At 40.8% G+C, this 22,387-nt stretch overlaps 1 protein-coding gene across 1 annotated transcript in view; it reads right to left on the reverse strand.

Annotated features, from left to right (window-relative positions):
- The window catches only part of TTC7B (tetratricopeptide repeat domain 7B), a gene marked incomplete in the record, with an annotated part of 1,939,345 nt that overhangs the window by 497,596 nt on the left and 1,419,362 nt on the right, over positions 1-22,387 (reverse strand). The window contains 1 exon segment of the mRNA XM_044074706.1: positions 3,718-3,834. Coding sequence (XP_043930641.1) covers positions 3,718-3,834 — 117 coding nt within the window.

Below are 22,387 nucleotides of genomic sequence, written 5' to 3' on the forward strand. Positions count from 1 at the left end.
AGCAGATCTGAGCATTGCCATTTAGATTCTTGACATAGTTATAGAATGCTTTGTGGTTGTCTTTGGAATCTTTGGCAATTTTATTTTCGTAACTAGCTTTGGAAGATTTTATGAGGCATCTCAGTTTCTTATTGAGGCTAGGTAAGGGAGTTTTTTGCATCCTGGGATTTTCCTCTTTTCTGCAAAAGTTTCTTCCTTTTGTTGTAAAGTTTGTTTATGGCAGGGGACCACCAGATTGGCTTCCTTTTTTTGGATGAGAGCATTTTGGTTCTATTTGGGATGGCACGATTCATGCATGAGTGGATGTGTTCGTACAGTGCCTTAGTGTAGGATTCAGCAGTTGAACTTTCAGTTCCCGTCTGCATGGGTGTCATGAAGTTTGTCACTTCTGACTTGAGTAGCATGAAGTTGGCTTTGGAGAAGTTTTTTATGGTGGTTTCTTTACTGGGGGGTGGGGGTGGGGGTGGGATGTGGATGTTAAGGGTGATTAGCTTATGGTCAGACCTGACTAACGAGGGGGTGACCATAGGTATGGAGCATTGATTTCCCATGTTGGTAATGACCAGGTCTAGGATATTGGAGCCCCTGGTGGGACTATGGATTAGTTGATCCACGGCGTTGGAATTTATGAATTCCAAGAACCGTTGTGCAAAGGTGTTGGAACATGAGTAGTTTTCCCAGTTAATGGCAGGGTAGTTAAAATCACCCAGTATTAGGGTGTTTGGTTCTATCTTAATATTTTCCAGTATGTTTAGAAAGGTGTAGTGAGAATCTTGGGGTATGGTGGGGGATCTGTAGCAAGCTACAATTTGGATTGCAGTCTTACCTAGTGTTAGTTGCACTGGAGAATTTCAGACGCACTGTGTTGGGCCAACTAGCCTGGTGGTGTGAATATCCTTGGTGAATATTGACACTCCTCCACCTTTAGTGTTTTGGTCCTGGTTTGGTGGCCGAAAAGTGTGGTAAGAGTTGTAGCCTGGTATTGCAGGGGTGCTCTCTGGAGCCTTGAACCAGGCCTCAGTTACTGCACAGATATCAATGTTCTCCATTTTTAGGAGTGCCTCGAGAGAGTGCATTTTGAGGTTTAGACTTCTAGCACTGAGTAGCATTACCTTGAGATTTTGCATGCTTGTACCTGTTACGGTGGTGGTTTTGTCCTTTGAAGTTTGCCTAAAAAAGGCACTATAGGGGTGGCAAGAGCCTTAGCCAGTAACCTGAATCCCAGGGGCGACAGGTGCAGACCATCTCTTGCAAAGCATTGTGGTCTGTCAATCATGTCATCCCAGGCAGACAGATACTGGATCCCCTTTGAATGACACCATAAGCTTAGCCAATTGTTGAAGTCAATCATTTTATCCTTATATTGTGGTATCATTCTGGGTGAAGGCAGGATGCTACTCAGGGCTAGGGTCATACCTGCCTGGGCCACATGATCCGAGAGCTCTTCCATGTCTCTTTTCATGTAGTCCAGGGAGGTACGTCTCAAGTCATTCACTCCAACATGGACAATGACAGAGTCATATTTGTACTTGTTGTGGAGTGACTTGAGTGCATGCGTTATGTGGCGGATCCTGGCACCCGACAGGCAGCTGACTGTAATTTTCTCCTTATTCAACCTGGTGAGAGGGACATCAGTGTGCCGGACTATAGAGTCACCTATGACTAAAGTGTTAGGTACATTGTCTTGCCTTAGGGGGTGTTGCTGGGTGGCACACTGGTGTTGTGAACTATGTGACACATTGGTTGTGATTGGTGTTTGTTTGCGTTTCAGCTTCCTATGTCTTTGTTGCTTGGGCAGGTTACAGTTAAGGGCCTCTGCATATGTGGATTTAGTGTTGCTATATGTGGGTGTTGGTGGTGCGGGTTTAGAAGGGCTATGTGTTGCTTGAGGTGTAGTGTGGGTGTTAACCTTCTCCTCTTGACTGTTTAGCACAATCTTGGGTGGAGAGAGCTTTGGTTCCATTTTGGCTATGTAAGTGCATCTCTCACAGGTTGTAGTGTTGGGTGGTAGGAGTAGAGGGTTGTCTTTCTAGATAAAGAGAGACACCGATAATATCAGTAAAAGAAAAGGAAAATTACTTGCTTTTGTACTTCAGATCTTAGTATGTTTGGCATCTAGACAACTATTTAACCACAAAGCCCATTAATTTGTCTTTGGCATATATAAAATTTAAATATCAGTGAAATACATAGTAATATAAGCCATATTAAGACAGTTTAAATAAATACACAAAACTTGCTAAAATCTAGAAAGAATATTAAGCGTACTAACTTCTCTAGATCATGTCACAAATGAATTAAGCAAACGGTGCAGAAAATAATGGAACCACAAGATACAAAGGAATGGGGAGAGGTCATACAACTGCACAGTACACAGGAGGACTGAGTCAGGCCCTGTGTAAAGGTGGAATACTTACTAAGTCTGACATCAGAGTGGCCACAGCACTACAGTAAAGGAAATTAAAATGTCATCATTATAATGTGTGTATTAAGCCACCCTTTGTCAGCTGACGGATATGTATGCATGAAACTGTTAATTAGTGCTTTACAAATACTGAGCAGGTCTGCAAACAAACACATGATTGATTCATGTGTTGAAATCTACACTGCAAAGAAGGGTGTTGGCATTAATTCTGTACCTGCTACAGGTCACATCTAGGGTGCTGCCAGGCGTATACGGACTACTCAAATTGGTATCTTTGGGTGGGTGGGGGATTCTCCCCAGGCATTACTGCTTCTAGTAAGCTGATGATGTGCATATAATCTTCATCTTACAACCCAAAACTGTGCGCAATATGCATACAGCTGGGGAAATACTGATATTCTACTTAGTGGGGTGGGCATTTACAATTATGCACCTATAAGGAAGAGAACCACCCTGGCCTTTCATCGTAGGCGACTTCTGAAGCCCTGAAAGGGTGGGTCACAGCCCCAAGGCCTATAGAACCCCAGCAAAAGTTATACAAACCTGGCATCCATTCCCAGGTCTCTTGTGTAAAATGACTGATTCAGTAAGACTACCTGGTTCGACAAACTTAACATGCAAAGAAAACTGTAAATTCAACTGTACAAAAACAAATAAAGGTTCCCGTGTTCCTCATTACAGGTTTTCTTCCATCTTTCTTTTCTGGAATGATTTTCTGATACCTGTCATCTTTCACAATACTTGACGTATTTCACAACACAGTTAACACTAGTACTACGCACCAACCTACAGACCTCAGCCTAGGTATCTCTGCTTCACAACACAAAACTTTCCGTCATAAGGAAAGAAGCATATCTCTAACATCTTTTCTCAATCTACTTTCTAAATACTAATTTTCAAGAACAAATAAGGTTGAATCCCACATGAATTTTTAGAAATATTACTTTCAATATGGGAAAACCACAAGTGTCCAAATCAGTTTAAGGCTGTTCACTAGCTCTACGCCATTACAAGATATTCTTTTACATGGCTGCTAGGTATATTTGTCTGGGTAAAATATTACTATATGCTTTTAACAAAATTTAAAAATTTATTTCACACGGTACTGGTAAAGACATGTCTTTCAATTCAGTTTTATATAAAGTTCTCCAAATCCTACCACAGAAAACAACAATCATTATACAGAGAAAAACACTTAAATAGTAACATTTTATTTTCTTCAGAATGTGCTAAATACATTACAATAATCCCTACACTTTTTTAAGTAAAACATGTTTGTTCTGTTATCTTACCTTGGATTTGTGAGATTGTAACACGATTTCCAGATTTGCAGCATGTTTTTACATGAAAGAAGTGCATCATCAGGGCCACGGCAGATAGACTCCAGTTTGACTTTTGTAAACAGCAATCTAATGGAAGAAAAACAAACAGGCTAAAAGTTAATGGAAATGCACAATCTATGTAAACAGCACAGAATCTGAGATTACTGTCTGGGAGAAGTGCTTTCATGTATTAATGCATAGTTACACATTCTTGTCTGCAGGAATATTTAAACTAAAACTAGCATCACAGATGCACTTCACACACATTACAGCCAGCAAGTAGTAACTCAATCTTAAACAGCACTGTAAAAAAAAAAAACTGAGAGCCTGGAAAGATTGGCTGAAAAAAAAAATGACACAAACTGGCAAAACTACAGGCAACTGCGTAATAAAGCTAAGAAAACAGTTAATGCAGATAAAAAATAATATTTTTCACAGCAACTAACCAACCATAAAAACAACCCTAAAACATTCTGGAAAACAATTACATCAATGCTCACCCTTGGGTCCACACAAAACCATTACCCAAGTACAGACAAGACACCAGCTCAAACAGCTAATATGTTTAATACCAACTTCACTGACAGCATAGCTACATTAGTCTTGGGCTTTAATTTTACGACAAATTCCAACAACCTCGAGAATCCCCCCCACAAACAACCAGTAAGAACCATAATACCTCACCTACCCACAACCAATATCCAACAATACCCCCCTTCTCTTTACAGCCAGCTCCCACTTCATTAATTCATAAACTTCTACTCAAACTAAAACCATGCTCATCTTCCTCTGACAACCTTCCACTGGAATACTTAAAACTTGCTGCTGACTCTATCACTTATCCAGTTAGCATCCTTGTTAATCAATCCATCTTATAATCTTATGTCCCAACCCTCTGGAAAAAATAAATCATAACCACTTTACACAAAGGAGGCAAATCTACCGAACTTACAAACTACAGACCCATCTCTATCCTCTCTCACCTATCCAAACTACTTGAAAAAAAATATACATATATATATTCAATTACTTAACCACCTCACTCATAATAATCTCCTTACATTCACCCAGCATGGCTTCAGGCCAATTCACAGCACAACACCAGCTCTTATACCTTTCACTGACATCGTAAACAAAGCTAGTGATTCCAACCTACACACCTCCGTAGTACCACTAGACCTGTCAAAGGCCTTTGACATGGTCTCACATAACATATTACTTCAGCAACTATCAGCAATAGGCTGCTCCATCCTCCAAACTATGGTTTAACAGCTATTTATCCAATAGACATCAAATGTGTAAAACAGCAAGGTTGTTTATCTCAATACCAAACCAACAAAACAGGGGTAACCACAGGGGCCTCATCCTAGGACCCCTTCTTTTTTAATATATTCATTAATAACCTACACACTGCCTGATATCACAGCGCACCTATCCAATATGCAGATGATTCTATTATCATCTGCTCCTCTAACAACATCCCCGACCTACTGAATAAAACACAGAGTGCATTTACCTCTACAGAATCATGGTTAAACAGTGCATAATTACTGCTTAACCCAAACAAAACAAAACTCTTACTTTTTTCTCCCAAAACTAATGCATCAGAATTCAAAATCTACTCCGATAGCAAAACAGAGATTGAAACTGTCAAAAGTGCAAAACTATTGGGCGTCACCACAGACGACAAACTCACATATGACCAACACATTCTTAATGCCATTAAAAAAAATCACTTCAAACTGGTAACACTCTACAGATGTAACTTTTTGGACCAAAAACACTAGCAAATAACCTGATCCTGATTCCTGTCTCTTCTATACAGTGCTCCTATATTCACTAATCTGCATGGCTCTCTCAAAACCAAATCCAGTCTTACTATAAAATTGCTAAATTTGCCACTAATTCATCCTAATGCACCCATCACTGCAATGCCCTCAGGGAGCTTACCTGGCTAGAATTCCCGCACTATCTTGACTGCCTACAACTAACAAAGGCAGAAAAACTAATACATAAACCTGATAGCTGTCCAGCCATAAAAGGCATCCTCCCACACCCAAATTCCCACTAGAAACCTGCTTTCGAACAATAGGTAACTTACAGATGTAAACAAACCTAACAAAAGAGCAGGCAAATTTCTCTATTCCTATGGCATAGCTAAACTTTGGAGTGACCTACCATATAATATTACCAGTACAGACAACTCCAAAAAGTTCAAACTCACACTAAAAAACTACCTTTACAATTCCTGGACCTGTTGTTGCCAAATCTAACATCTTTTCCAAAGCCTATGACTTCTTTCCCCGCCTCTCATCCTTCCACCTATGTTCCAGCATCCTACAAACTTCACTCTTCCTTGCTCATCCCTCAAATCCTCCCAACTCATAAGTACACCATCCACTAACAGCTATCTGCCCTTTCTCTCCTATACTACTTAACACTTCATATAATCCACCTTTAGCTTAGCCCTCTTTTCTTTTACTAATACATTGTGTGCCTAGTGTTATTTCCTTCCAACCCATAAGAATGTTGTCTACCTCAAATCGACTATTATATCCTGTGAAAGGTATACAGTGTGAAAATTATTTAACTGCAAAATTATGTACTTGCTCTACTACCTGATGTTGCTTCTAAAACTATGTTATGATGTTCTTGAAGTTTGTGATGATATATTATTTCTGATTATTGATTTACTGCTTTTGTCTGTAAGTTACTGTTTTGGAGCTTTTCTACCCGGCCCTCTGCTGAAAATGGGTTTCTAACCAAGTCAGACTTTCCCGGTCACCAAATGTCAATAAATAAAAAATAAATAATAAATCTAACATGGCTACCAAGTTACCAAGTTAACATCTCAGTAACGGTGCTACTCAAGAAAATCATCATATTCTGACAGAAAAGAATAGTTCATTAAAATGGGACCTTTTCCATTTGACTGAAAATATTAGTCTAATTTAAGAGGATATTTTTCCTTTGACCTTGTGACTGAATGAAAGTACTCTATTTTAGTTAAATTTCCTTTCCATTTATGTTTGGTGGCTACAAGCATTAAAGGTTAGTTGCAACCAAAAATTCTCAAAATGGTTCACCTAAAAGGAAAGTTATTCTGTTTGCTCTCTCTCCCCTGAAAGAGTGTACTCTGAAAATGGAAGAGCAATATTCAAGAAAATGTTACCCAAAAGTCACATTTACCTAGAGATATAGTTTAGCATCGGTGACAACAAATAAAAGGCACGGATACCTCTGTAAATGAAACTGATAGCAGAATAAATGCAAAACAGTTTTCACATGAAATAAAATACTTCATTAATTGCAAACAGAAAACCAAATCAGAAGGACCATCAGGATATGCTCAAACTCCTCCCACCCCCTCAAAAAATATACAATGGAAGAGGAAAACATGTGACTTGACATATTAGGTACTTGGATACCTAAAGAGCCGAAACTTAAAAGCTTTTTTGTTGCAAAAACAAACCAAGCCACAGATTTCTTGTTAAAATGACAAAAAAATACTGAATGCTCCCCTGGACCTGTTATAGTACAATTAAGGAATTGGTTATAAAAACTGCTTGGAGAAACTTGTTTAAAGCTTGCTAGCTTTAATCAAGGCCCAATACCAAACTACACTTAAACATGTCCTTCCTACTGGTGGGCCCTGGTATTAACACAGTATAACATTACACACCATGGCTATTTATGCCATATACTATGCACCATTACCACAGTATGCCTTTCATGAATGTCACAACAATGTACAACGGCCCACATGGCGATGTTCATGAAAGGCATCTGATGCTTGTGCACGTATGATGGCATACAACAGCACTACTGACACTTGTAGGTGTTAGGACTCATGCTGTCATAAACCTTAGTGGGGAAGCTGTCACAGACACTTTTCCTGGATATCATCATAAAATCTAGAGTGAACTTTCAGAAGGGTAACTGTACCACTCAAGGGGTTGTTTACTTGACTAAATGCTCTCAATGCACGGTGTTATATGTGGGTAAAACAGAGCTCTCCCTGAAAACATGTATTTATGAACACCTCTACGACATTAACAAAAAAGACAACAGTGCTTCATACAAACACTCTTCTTGTTGAGTCTTTCGGCTTTTCCCGGTTAGGGGTCGCCACAGCGGAACTCCGGTCCGCTAATGATTGGTAGTTGATTTTTACGTGCCGAGTTACCAGCCCTGACGCACAACCTTCAACGAAGGTACGCCCATTCACGCATGTCTCCATGCAGAACACGCTCTAGCTGAGAATCGAACCGGACAGCGTCTTATTGTGAGGCGACAACGTCACCACAGCACCACCACCGCCGGTATACAAACACTCTTCTACTTGTACTTATTTTAAGAAATTTCATTTTGGTATTCTGGAAAATGATGGTCAAAACTCACAAGGAGGGGATTGGAAAGGCCTATTAGGTAAGTGGGAATTGGTATGGCAGCTTAGGCTGAGGGCTACTTTCCCAGAAGGGTTACATGAGAACACATCTATCTCACTTGTACTACAGATGAAGGCCAGTAAGTTATGAAAACTCACATAGCCATTGTAATTTTTTAAACATAAGTTTCAAATACTGAGTTCAATTTTAACACTTCAATATTTTACATTTCATACTCCGTGAATGTACATAAGGTTTTATTTTGTAGGATTTTTTTAATTTTTGTAACCCAAATGCTAAATGATTTGCTACTGGCAAGCTTTGGTTAGGTTGGGTACAGCTTTAAGAAGCAATTATTTGTTTTAACTTTAACTTGATTTAACTGAAACAATTTACTGTGCTCTTGTACCAAACCTGGCTGATACATTTTCCTTTCCTAAATATCTGCACACTGTGGCTTTCTATCCATGCACTACTAATCTAACTTTCATTTTATAACTTTTTTCTTTGCTTTATTTAATGCCTTTAGTATTCCGTCTTTTTCTATAACTATATCTTATGTGATTCTTAGTTAATGTTGTTGTACCTTTCGGCTTTTCCTGGTTAGGGGTCGCCACAGCGGAACTCCGGTCAGCTAATGATTGGCAGTAGATTTTTACGTACTGAGTTGCCAGCCCTAACGTACAACCTTCAATGAAGGTACACCCATTCACTCATGTCTCCACACAGAAGACACTTTAGCTGAGAATTGAACAGGACAACATCTTACTGTGAGGCGACAACGCTACCGCAGCACCACCACCTATTCTATCTTAACACATGCTTTAAAATGTATTTTCTATCAAATGTATATTGTACTGTATTGTAAATATTTAACTCATCTGCAAAGCTATTTTTATTGTTTAAACATTCTTTGTTTTAAAATTTTTGCAATATTTGTAGCTTTTATGTGAATGACTTTGCATAATTTTGTGTATTATGTAATTATATGTAACATTTTATGAATTTTTGTACTTTGGAGATTTTTTTCCCTGGGCCTCCACTGAAAATGAGCTTCTGGCCCAGCTGGACATACTTGGTAAACAAAAAGTAAATAAATTGTTCAACTAATGAAATTGTATTAGAAACATTACATAAAGACGCATTTTATTGTGCATCTCCATTCTGATGAAGTCTCCTTAGAGGGATGAAAGCACTCGATCATTAAAAATGTTTTACCATCACTTGGTCCTCCTATTGGCATTATTTCTCCTTTGATTACAAGTTTGTTTATAATGCTGAGCTGTTTTCTTATATCTTGAATGGAGCCAACAGGATACAGAGGTGCTTACTGATGGGTAAAGGGAGAGGCTGATCAAAAGTTGAATATTTATTTGCAAATCAGATTATTTTAATATTTTCTAGAATTAAATGGAACTCATGGAAAAGGGCTAAACTACACCTAGAAATTATTCAGACTTGACCATTTGAGAACAATGGTTTAATCCCTCTGAATGAACTCGGTCCTCCAGCAAAATTAGCTTCTTGTTAGGTAGGTAGAAAGAATTAACTAACTGCCTGACAGCAAAACAAAGTTTGTGTCTTTCGGCTTTTCCCGCTTAGGGGTCGCCACAGTGGAACTCCAGCCCGCTAATGATTGGCAGTTGAGTTTTACGTACTGGCTTGCCAGGCCTGACGCACAACCTTCAACAAAGGTACGCACATTCACGCATGTCTCCACGCAGAAGACGCTCTAGCTGAGAATCGAACCGGACAGCGTCTTACTGTGAGGCGACAACGCTACCGCAGCACCACCACAGCGGATGCCTCACAGCAAAATAAAGTAATATACAAAAAATCTCTATTAAACACAGTGTCCACCCAGTTTGTTATAAAGCACAGCTGTGGCAAATTCTCCTGCATTTTAATCACTGATGCAAGTCTAATGATAATATCTATACATGTATTGAAGAAAGAATGCCTTTCAAAAAATCAGACCTTCTTAAACTCAAAGTGTTTTGTACTGGGCAAAAGACAACTGAGGGTGTTGTTACCCTAGGTAGCCATCAGGGGTGGTACTAAGGTCTTTCTGTTTTTGCCTCATCCTTAACCTTGCATGCACTTGATGAGGTACTACAAAGGGGTGTGCATTGAGCTATCCATGAGGGATGACTTTTGTAAGTGGCGTATTCACCCTCCCCCTCGAAGCAACCCAACCCTCTCCCTGCAGCAAGAGTGAAAGTATCTCCAGTCTCCTCCAGTTAGATGACACCACCATTGTGTACCTCTGAATGTATGCAACACCACCCTAGCAGAAGCAAAGCAGGCCATGCCTCTTCACTCCTCCCCTTCTCGCCTCCAGTGCTAGGGCAGCTAATCGAATCCCAGTCACCGGGGTTGCAGTCAGGGCTCCATCACTAGCCTGGTTTCTTCACGAATTACATTTTGAAAAATACAAATCAAACAGAAATACACTGAACAATGTAGAATACATCTTTCTGACAGCACGTTTGAAAGCAATTCATCTTGACAGAGACCTGGTTCAAGGCTCCAGACAGCAGCCCTGCATTACCAGGCTATAATTCATACCACACCTTTCGGCCACCTAACCTGGACCGAAACACTAAAGGAGGAGGTGTGTCCATATTCATTAAGGATATCCACACCTCCTGGCTAGTTGCTCAGCATAATGCATTCGAGATTATCCAAGTGCAACTAACTCTGGGCAAGACCGCAATCCAAATTGTAGCTTGCTACAGATCCCCCACCATGCCCCACAGGATTCCCACTTCTCATTTCTTGATACACTAGAAAATATGAGGGTACAACCTAACACCCTAATAATGGGAGATTTCAACTACCCCACCATTAACTAGGAAAACTTCTCATGTGTCAACTTTTTTGCTCAACATTTTCTAGAATTAATAAATTCCAATGCCTTGGATCAATTTATCCACACCCCCACCAGGGGCAGCAATATACTAGACCTGGTCATTATCAACAGGGGCAACCGGTATTCCACACCAGAGGTCAATTCCTTGTTGGTCAGATCCGACCACAAGCTAATCCACCCTAGACATCCACATCCCACCCTACCCCCATTAGGGAAACGACCGTAAAAGAATTTGCCAAAGCCAACTTCACGCTTCTTAAGACAGAAATGGCAAACTTCACGACACCCATGCAGATGGGCAATACAGGTATGACTGCTGAATCCTACACAAATGCACTTTATAAGCACTTACACGAGTGCATGGATTGTGCAATCCCTAACAGAACCAAGATGTTATCCTCCAAAAAAGGAAGCCAATCTGGTGGTCCCCTGCCATAAACAAACTCTACAACAGAAGAAAGAAACTGTTGCAAAAGAGTAAAATCCCATGATTGGAGGAACACCCTTGGTCAGCCTAAGTACGAAGCTGAGATCCCTCATAAAATCATCCAAAGCTAGTTACGAAAACAGAATCACTACTGATTCTAAAGACAACCACAAAGCATTCTATAGCTATGTCAAGAATCTCAATGGCAATGCTTAGATCTGCTCTGAGTTACAGCACAATGGCACTAAATATACAGAACCAACTGATATTGCCAACATTCTGGCAGATAGGTTCAGTGCTAACTTTACCCCCTCTTACCCCCTAAAAGGCCCAGCTCTATACCGGAAGAATGCAAAGTCCCTGTAATCACGGCTGCACAAGTAAGAACCACACTCTCCAAAGTCAAGAATGCAGCATCCATGGGATCTGACAAAATCCCAGGCTGCATTCTACACCAACTACAGAACGAACTGGCACCCCACCCAAGTACCATGTTTAATTATAGCCTTACCTCAGGCTTTGTGCCCACTGAATGGCGCACAGCGACAGTTATCCCACTCCACAAAGGGGGAGCCACCACGGACCCCGGGAACTACTCCCCCATTAGCCTGACGAGCCTGGTCTGCAAGGCTATGGAATGTATCATCATGGAATGTATAAACAATGACATTGGTAATCTCCAAACTCTGGACCCCACCCAGTTCAGGTTTGTAAAAGGCAGATCATGTCTCGTAAACCTGACAGACTCCTTTGAAGCGGTCACCAAAGCCGTAGAGGAGGATAAGGTGGTTCACACAGCCTATCTAGATCTCGCCAAGGCTTTCGACACCATCCCCCAGTCTGGAATTACAGATAAACTCACTGAACTAGGTATAAATCCCTACGTCACAAGATGGGTTGCTAAATGGCTCACTGACAGAACCCACACTGTGAAAGTAGCAGACTCCAAATCCGACTTCAGACCAGTGACAAGTGGAGTACCACAGGGTTCAGTCCTAGGTCCTCTCCTGTTTGGTATCTACTTCTCTGAAGTACAGGCTAACGCAGAAGGTCTTTGGCTAATGAAGTTTGCAGATGACTGAAAAGTAAGAGCCATAATCGAAACTCCTAACGATGTGGACATCCTACAAAAGGGCCTCACTGAGACAGATGCCTGGTGTCAAAGCCATGGCTTCAAGCTCAATGCCAAAAGGTACATGGTCATCCCTTTGGTAAAAAATCTGTACCCATGAACTACCACATAGGCGGTAGTCTACTTAACACTGAAAGTGTGAGAAAAGACCTTGGGACACAGGTGGACAGTAGTCTCTCCTTTGATAATCACATCGCCACAGTAGTCAGGAAATCCTTCTACATGGCACACCTCATCACAAAACGGTTCTCATCGAGGAAAAAAGGGGTTACTGTTCCCCTCTACTCGTCACTCATTAGACTTATTATAGAATACAGTGCCCCTTTTGGTATGTACCTCACAAGACATCTACAACAACTGGAAAGGCCGCAGAAATACCTAACAAAGAGGATTACAGGCCTCAAACAGATGCCCTGCGCAGACCATCTCAAAAAACTCCAGCTTCACTCAATTGCATATTGCCTACTCAATGGTGATCTCTGCCTAACATACAAAGCTATGTCAAAAAAGCACCTCATTAGCACTCCAAGAAAAATCTTGATGATTGAATGGGAGATAGAAAATTCACCCAGGGGAATCACTTCTGTGGCTCTGCTCGACAGGGTGACAGGAAAATAATTTTCTTGGGTGGCGAAAGCCAGGGTACCTTTTTGGCTAGGATTATATATGCCCTGGGGCCAATAGCCTAGTAGCTACCTATGAACATTAACACCACCAGGGCAACAGAACAGCTATTGACTACCTTTCAAAATAAATTCACTATATGCCAAATTATTCTGCTGCTTTGTGTTATGTATGGTATTTCTTTTAAAAGATGTGACATCCTGAAAAAGTTGCAATGGTCCAGAAATGTCTGAACGGTATAAAAAAAGAATGCTTTTTATTGATTCGCTCTAAAAAGTTAAAAATAAGGAAGATGACTGAAAACTCTGCAAAAGAAACACAGACAAGCTGATTTCAGAAAAACGATTTGAGGTTGTTTTTGTTGATTCTGGTAATGAAGTAGCAGAAGGAGTAGCAGGAATTAGCATAACCAACCTCAAATGTTTTTCTGAAATCAGCTTGCCTGTTGTTTCTTTTTCAGTTTTCATTCTTTTTCCTTATATATTTTTTTTTTACTTTTTAGAGCGACTGAATAAAAAGCATCTTTATTAAAAAAATTTTTTTTTTCCAGTTATATTTTTACATAAAAACTAGAAAAGGTGGCAACACCTACATCCAGTGGGAATCAATCATTATGCAATGCACATTACTTCAGTGCCCTGGACAGCTCAGTGCATTGAGTAACATGATAGAGCACAAAGCCAATTTCAATAAAAAACATTCTAATAATAATAATAGCACAAATGTGGATGGAACAACGAATAATGTAAACTGTATCAGTCTTTCCTATATGAACAATTGCTACTGCTGAGAAGATTATCAAGTTGCAAAGGAATGCCTTACAAAAGCAATCAAATAATTACATCCTTAAGTCACATATATAACCCCAGCAATTACTGCTTAAATTACATGTATGAGACCACCAGAAAATCTGGCCAAAGTACATACACAACTGTTATACAGAGTTCTACACACTATAAAGAGTTCTACTCACTCAAACTAATTTACAGCTGTAAATCATATACAGAGTTCTAGGCACTCGTAGACTAATTAATTTACAAAGGTGCACCATTAAAGCCAGACCTTTTAAAACCCAGTTCTGTTAAAAATGCATCAGCTTCACTCATTTTTCTTGCTCATCCCTTATAGTTTACTTTACTTTACATATCTGAAATTAACAGAAGCAACATGTCCCACGCTTCTTGTTAAAGGACAGGAAGAGGTGTTTCTTATCACACTGTTGGTGGCACTTATAGTTAACTTTACAGCAATACAACTCAAAAATGCTCATACAGGTTGAGCTGTGCTACTCCAGGTTAATACGATTTGTGATGTACAACCAGGGTTGCCAGACATCCCTATTTGGGCGGGACTGTCCCGAGATTAGCAGCCTGATCCTGAGTCCCGCACTGCCGGTTTAAATCCTGGGCAGCCTCCGCTTTGTTATTTTTTTTTTGATTGGCCCATATACCGGCATAAGGGCCAATCAAAAATCGCTAAACACAGAGCTTCTTGTATTTAATGCGGAACATCCCAGTTCCGCATTAAACAGAAGTAGCTCCATGTTTAGCGATTTTGGAATATGGGCCAATCAAAAAATCACAAAACAGAGCTTCTTCTGTTTAATGCAGAACTGCGATGTTTTGCATTAAGCAGCAGTAGCTCTGTGTTTATTTATTTTTGATTGGCCCGGGCCAATCAAAAAAAATAAATAAACACAGAGCTACTTTTGTTTAATGCGGAACTCTGATGTTCTGCATTAAAGACCTAGCATGGAAGACTTTTTTTTTTTTTTTTAAAGTCTTCACTTTGTCCCTACCTGGCCAGTCGGAAATCTGGCAACCCTGTGTACAACCTACTTGGAGATGAACTGTATTAATAACTAATTTATGTGACTTCCAAGAATCACTCAATTGAGCAGTTTAAACTACTACTCAGCTGAGCACATTACCATCCTAAGAAAACATGCACCCTCACCCCCTTCAATCACACAGATCTATTCACATCTGCACAGACAGATGGAGAGACACATGCACATAGACGCAACATGCACAATTACTTACCTCAACAGCTAACTGCAGGGGAAGCTGAGAAGTGCAGAGTCACTAAAGTGTGCATTTCTGTTTTACTCAGTCCAAGAGTAAGGATCAATGAGCACCTGGAGAATGGTCCTCGAAAAGCCTACTCTGGAACTTGAGAAAGAATCCAGCCACTAGTGTTTTGTAAAGATGAACAAAGGACAGATTACTACCTATAGAATGTTTCCTATCCAATATGTCATCAAAGAGGATAAGGCTCCACTGGAATGTGCCTTAACCTTGCTTGGAATAGAGTTGCCATGGTGGGAATAACAACAACAATAGTAGAGGAAAACCAATGAGCAATTACTTGCTTAGAGACAGGTTGACTCTTCTTAGCCCAGGAATGAGAAATAAACAGCTGTGATTTCTTGAAGGACTTAGTTCTGTCAAGGAAGTACCTGAGTTGCCTGTGTACATCCAGGGTAAGCACAATCTTCTCTCCCTTGTTTTCAAGTTCTGTCAAGAAAACTGGGAGATTAATGGCAGGGCAAATACAAAAAAATTGCCATTCACCCCTGATGCTGTGTGAGCAGATCCAGTCTATGAGGAAGCTTCTGGTAATTGCCCTTAGCCAATTCCACTTACAGAGGCAACGAACTCTGCCTGGGCCAAAAGGGGTTACCACAATGATCTTTGATCATTCTTTCTGAATCTTTAGAATTACCTTGGGAATCACTGAAAAGGGTAGAAATGCATACAGAAACATTCCAGACTATGGGAATGATGGAGTGTCTGTTCTCCAAGCATGGCTGCAAAGAAGCCTCGAACAGAATTTTTTGAACTGTCTGTTTTGAAAGGAAGACATCTGGGCAAAATCCTGAAGGACCCCAGTCCTAAATTTCCACTTGTGTGGGTCTGTCTGGGATCTGCTTAGTCTGCCTGTATGTCACTATGTTTTGCTCTGATGGGATGTATGAGGCCTGAAGCATCACAGGATGCTGAAATGCTAGCTCCCAGGCCATCACTGCCAACAAGCAAACAGGGTATAACTCTGTACACAATTGTTTGTTCAGGTGCCACATGACTGTGGTGTTTTCTGTGACCACTAAAAGTGGACCTGGAGACAATAAGTGTTGAAGAACTTTTAAGGCCTGAATCACTGCAAACATTTCTTTGACATTTATGAGCTTTGTATCATCTGAAGGACCCCATTCGTCTTGCACCTGAATTCCCCTGGACACTGCTCACAATGCAAAATCTGAAGAGTCCAATAGGGCTGACTGAACCGAAGCAGGAAGGGAGAAGGGTAGGCCTGGATTGAGAGAACTGATCCCTCCACTACCATATCTCTCTTTTTTCCCAAATTCCAGCAATGGTACATGGAACTCGAAGAGATGCATGTACTGAGACCAGCAATTTTTAAGTATCACTGAACCTTCCTCAAATGGAGCTTGGCCGGTGGTATCATGAGGACCAATAATACCATGAGGTTTAGGCTTTTGAGAAACTCTCGTTTGGAGGCAGCCTCTTGAAAACAGAAATCACTGAAAATGTTCTGATAAGTCAGGACTTGGTCTTCTGGTATAAAGGACTACTTATGGTCAAGACCTTCTATAGTTCATAGATTCACAGACTGTTATTAGGCTAATGATCCTATGGGCCTTTTTAAGCCTATCTAAGTTTTCCTAAAACAAGTAATGATGTCCCCTATATCCAAAATAGGACATTGAGGGCCAGGCATTTATACAATATCTCTGAACATAAGGGGCATGGGTGTCATGCCCAATGTAAATTTCCTATTCCTCATCTACTGGTTCAGGTCGTGCTTAAACTGGGTAACAGACAAACACAGCTTCATATGAATCCATAGGAGGAGCATATGTTTCATAACGATTCTAAACATCCAGAAACAGACTGTGCATATAAACAGCATGTTGTGCAAAAAAGGAAAAAATGTAGATGCCCTGGATCCTGTAGTTAGGAACCTTTGCGTCCAGGCACTTTCGGAATATTCGAGGGGCAGTGGGTAGTCCAAAGGGTAATGCAGAAAACTGATATGTGAGCCAGATATATTTCTTGAAGCTGGAATTAATTGGAATGTGATAAGCATCTTTCAGATCAGAAGTCATTGTGAAACAGTGGTCCAGAAGAATGGATAGGAGCATCTGCGAGGTGAGCCCTTTGAACTGTGGTATTTCAGAAAGGTACTTAAAGAAGACAAATCTAACACTGGTCTCCACGATAGCTCCTTTTTGGGAACCAAAAAGATTCTGGTGAAAAATCCTTTTCTATTTTGTGGTGCGGGAACTGGTTCTATAACCCCTGCTAGCAGCATGAGGAGGAGTACCAGACAGAATAGATGCGGCTGGACTGGCAGGTGTGGAGGGATTACCCCTGAAGGGAAGAATATTTTACACCTACTTCCAAGAGTACCCACTCTGAATTACTCTTAGCATTTGTCTGACATTATTTATTTTCTACCTACTTCTAAGAGTACCCACTCTGAATTACTCTTAGCATTTGTCTGACACTATTTCTGGCAAGGTGAGGTGAGTGAAAGCTTCGGGGAAGGGGAAAAGGGAGAAAGGACAGAAGGAAGGAACAGGATGCCCAAGTCTCTGCATAGTCAATCATTAGCAAGAGAGAGGTCCTTTTTGAAAAAGGAACCCCTTTTATTTGGTTTGAAGCAATTATCCTCTTGCCATTTTCTCTTGGCACCCGACTCGTGTTAGGCTGGGAATTTTGTTGGTTTCTTCTTCCCTTTGAAGTTAAACACCTTGTTAGGAGAGAATTTGGGAATATGAAATATGCTAGATATCCCATACATCAATATATCTCTATCAGCCATCAATATACCTCTATCAGCCCACTGCTGCGTTTCTAGAAATTGTGTCCGCACCTTCTAAGATGCTTCTCAAAGTATTTTTTGAAACCTTAGTCAAAGCAGAAACAATCTCATTCATACAACACTTTTGTTCAGGAAGCACAAATGCAGCAAAATCATCTAAACTTTAAGCACATTGCAAAACAAACTTCCACCTAAAATCTAGATAATTTAGAATTCCAAAGACAAAATTACTAGACCAAGCCAAGTTATTTCTAACCACTTGCCAATTTTATCTATGGAGTGTAGGGTAAGCAAAGGACATCTTTTTAGAGTTGGGAGATGAAGAAACTGCAGCTGGGACCAGCTAACTAAGGAGCAAGAGAGCTACAAGATCAGAGTACATCTCATAGCATCACAGTTTTTAAGAACTGGTTCCCGGGGTCTATATTGCAAAGTCGAATGCTTACCTTATCGAATACCTAAACGTCGACCTGTCATCGAACTGCGAAAACAGAGATCATCCACAAGAGTGAAAGCAGAAACGTTGAATCTTTATGGTTGGCCTTCTGTGGTATAGCTCCGTAAGGTAAGTGTGCAACAGTTACGGACCTTAGGGTTAGGGTGCAGGTTAAGTTAAGTGCATACATGGTGGTATATGCAACATTTAGTGTAGGGTTAGAAGTACGGTTTAGTTTAGGGTTAGAAGTAGGGTTTTAGTTAGTGTATGTATGTGGTTTATTTAGTTTGTTTGTGTAGGTAGTATGTAGCGGGCGGTGGGGTGGGGACAAGTATGACAGTTCAACTTTTTGAATTTCGCGGTTTAGGGAGTTCGGTGTTTATGCAGTTCGATGATGGGTCGATGATAGGGTAAGCGTTCGACTTTATAATATAGACCCGGTTCCTGATCCAAAGGGGTTTCACATGCAGTTTTACAGACATCTTCCAAGGCTTTTAACAGAGGAGGAACAGCCAAAAGATTTGGAACCCCACCCTCAAAAAGATCATAAACTCTGCCAGTCTCTGGTGCAGATTCAGACTGCTTCCACGTAAATACATTTGCAAACCTAGCTGGCATCTGTGGAAAGGTGAACACCTGCTTGGATTTGAACCTGTTCCTCTTTCAAAGAATCCAAATGGATGGACTCGTTGTTTACTACTGGCTGCATCTGAGTCCCAATCAAAATCTACAGCCATGGACTGATTTCTACAGAAGGTAGCCCCATAGTTGCTCTGAATAGCAGCACAATCTCTGAGATTAGCAAACTGTAAAGGAAATCACATCAAGCCTACACATGGTACTAACCTGATTATCTGCAGTATGTTGAAGCATCTGTTTCTTTTTAGTATGAACTATACTAAGGAACAAAATATCTGGAGAATTTCTCCCCGGGCCTCCACTGAAAATAGGCTCTGTCCTAGTCGGACTTTCCCAGTCAACACTTGTTAAATAAATCTGCTGACAGAGTATTATGTCTGGCAAAGAGTCTCTTATCCTGGACCTGTCGTGCACCTAAAGGGTTTGGGGTTCACCCATAGCTGAACAAGGTACAGAACAATCCTGGAGGATGTCTCTAACCCCCGTATCATACAGGGCTGTAGGCTCACACCAAAGGATAACAGGGAAAAAGGTGAAGGCAAGAGATTCACAAACTGTAGGCTGAGGCACGCTTTTTTTTTCTTTTTAGATGAATTGGATTTGATTGGGGGGGGGCAGCTTTTTCAGGATCTAACGAGTCAGGGGGAAAAAAAACACAAGCCAGAATAATACACTGACACTAATTAAGGCTGACTAAATGTAACAATAATAGAAAATATAAACTATGTCTCCACACACCAAATAGGGCTACACTGCATGTCATACAGCAGAAACCATTTAAAATGTGCCAAACCTTGTTCTACAACCTCCACAGCGAGGTACAGCACACACAGTTATAACATGTAAAATTCACTTGTCCAAGTAATGCCAAAAATAAACTCCAGAGAAAATGCAAATTAACTGACCTGTGGTTCAACTGCGACTTGACAATAAATATAGCTATAGCAGTGTTTAATTAGTAGTAAATATTATATAAACAAAGTGAAAAAAAAAAACAATACTTTACAGCAGATGAACATAAACAACAGGCCTCTTTGCACCCTCTTTTACAAGTATGAGGTAGTCTTTACTGCTCAAGTGATACCACAAAACTTCAGTTTCACAGGACAAGTCAAAAACACCTTAGAAAACCCCCATGACTGCTTAAGAGCAGTATTAAGCATATAAACAGAACAGCAGTACGTTACAATTCCTGGTTCAAAGGGGGAATGTATAAGTGCCTGCAGTACCAGAGTGAGGTCTCATGGGGGAGCAGGGTCTTAAATGTAGAGTGCCTCACAAGATGGCTCTGCACAACTTATGACAGGCTACTGGAGGAACCCTCAAATCCAATGTGAAAGCCTGATATTACTGCTAATGGAACTTTAACAGCTGAGGAACTTCTTTAAAAAGTAGGGCCAAAACTTCAAGAATGTTACATATCAGACCTGAAAAAGGTTCAACATGATTTTGTTATGACCAACAGACAAATCTTTTCCATTTACTGGAAAAGAGTTTATGTGAAGATAAAAGTATATTTCAGATGAGGGAAGACAGCATTTGTTGTCCGGCTATCAGCTGAATTGGAGAAGCCACGTAGTAAGCCTGAGGTTTGATGTCTTGCTGGATCATGCCTGTCGGGTGAGACAGGAGGTCTGGAGTAAGATCCAGAAACCAAGCTTGGTGAAGTAAGGGAGATCAAAGGAAGAGGAACCAAATCTGTTGAGGGCAGTAGGGTGCAATGTGAATTACTTTGCTCTTCAACATGGCAGTTTTCTGTAGAAATTACAGAATAAACAGAATTTGTGGATAGGCATACAGTAGACCGGAGGGCCAATCATAAATTACAGCATCCCTTGGTGATTCCCCCTTTGGGGGAATTAGGGCAAAGTAGCTGATGCATTTGTTGTTTAGGGGAGAAGCAAAAAGACTGCAGCAAGGCTGGCCCCACTGAAGAAAAATAATTTTCATCACGTTTTTGTTGAGAGGCCACTCATGAGGTAAAAGAATACACCTACTCAGTTTGTCTGTCATCACACTGGAATTCCCCGGAATGTGTGTTGCTATGAGAAAACAGCTCGATAAGATCGCCTACTGTCACACACTGAGCACTTCTTGACACAAGAGTTAAGATCTGGTCTCCCATTGTTTGGTGATATACTAAACTACTGACATACTGTATATTTAAATTGCAATCATCCCCAAAATGAGAGCATTCTGAAGGGCCTGCAATGGTAAAAGCATGGCTCACATCTCTAGGACAGGGATATGCAAACTGGCCTCTTTGGGGGACCAAGTGACTAACTCTTTTCCCCAGAAAGTGCCTCCCCACCCCAAATGAGAAGCGGACGTGGTCACTATGGCCTAGGGCTGAGGGAGATCAAATGGGTGGCCTTGTAGAACTGGATGTGACTAAATCCACCATTGGAGATCTTTCTTCCATATGCAAGTGATTCATATCAGAGTTGACATGGGTTGGTAAAGTACTGACCATTGTGTTGCTAGCATCCACTGTAAAATCCGGCTAAAGGTACTAGTGTTATTGCCGCTGACACTGCCCCTAGAGCTTGAAGGACCAAGCAGGCAGAAATCTTGGTACTGCAGATTATTTTTCTGACCTGTGATCTTACAGTTTTGAACTCGAGAGAGACAGTGAAGCTATCACTGACTTTGTGTTAAACAGTGCTCCTATGAATTCCAAATTTTAAGTTAGTTCCAACTGAGACTTGTCACAGTTTATGGTGATCCCCAGATGAAAACACATCTGGAGAGCCTGATCTCTTGCCCTTAATAATTGAAGCCTGGTCAGGGCAGTAATGAACCAATCTAGATATGGAAAGACTCGGAATCCTTGCAGTCTCAAGTAGGTTGCGACTACTGCAGTACATGTGGTGAACACCCTGGAGCCTGTGGTGAGAACAAAAAGCAGAGCTCTGAACTGGCAATGACTGGCTTCCAGCCAGAAGCATAAGTACCTTCTGGATTATTTGTTCGTCTTTATATGATAATACGCATCCTGAAGATCTATGGAACACATCCAGTCGTCCTTGCCCAGAAAAAGGAGAATGGACTGAACCATGACCATCCGAAACTTGGTGTGTTGAACTGACTTGTTTAAGTTGCTGAGATCCAAAATTGGTCTCCAGTCCTGTTTTCTTTGGCACTAAAAAGAACCTTGAGTAAGTTCAGGATTCTATCTGGTCTGGCAGGACCTCCTGGATGACTTTTTTTTCTACCAGCTTTTGTACTGGAATTGCTGCTGGTTCCCTCTGAATGTGTGGAACACTGGGGAGGG

The sequence above is a fragment of the Protopterus annectens genome, chromosome 6.part0 (assembly GCF_019279795.1).
Source record: "Protopterus annectens isolate FY-2018-M chromosome 6.part0, PAN1.0, whole genome shotgun sequence".
NCBI lineage: Eukaryota > Metazoa > Chordata > Ceratodontiformes > Protopteridae > Protopterus > Protopterus annectens.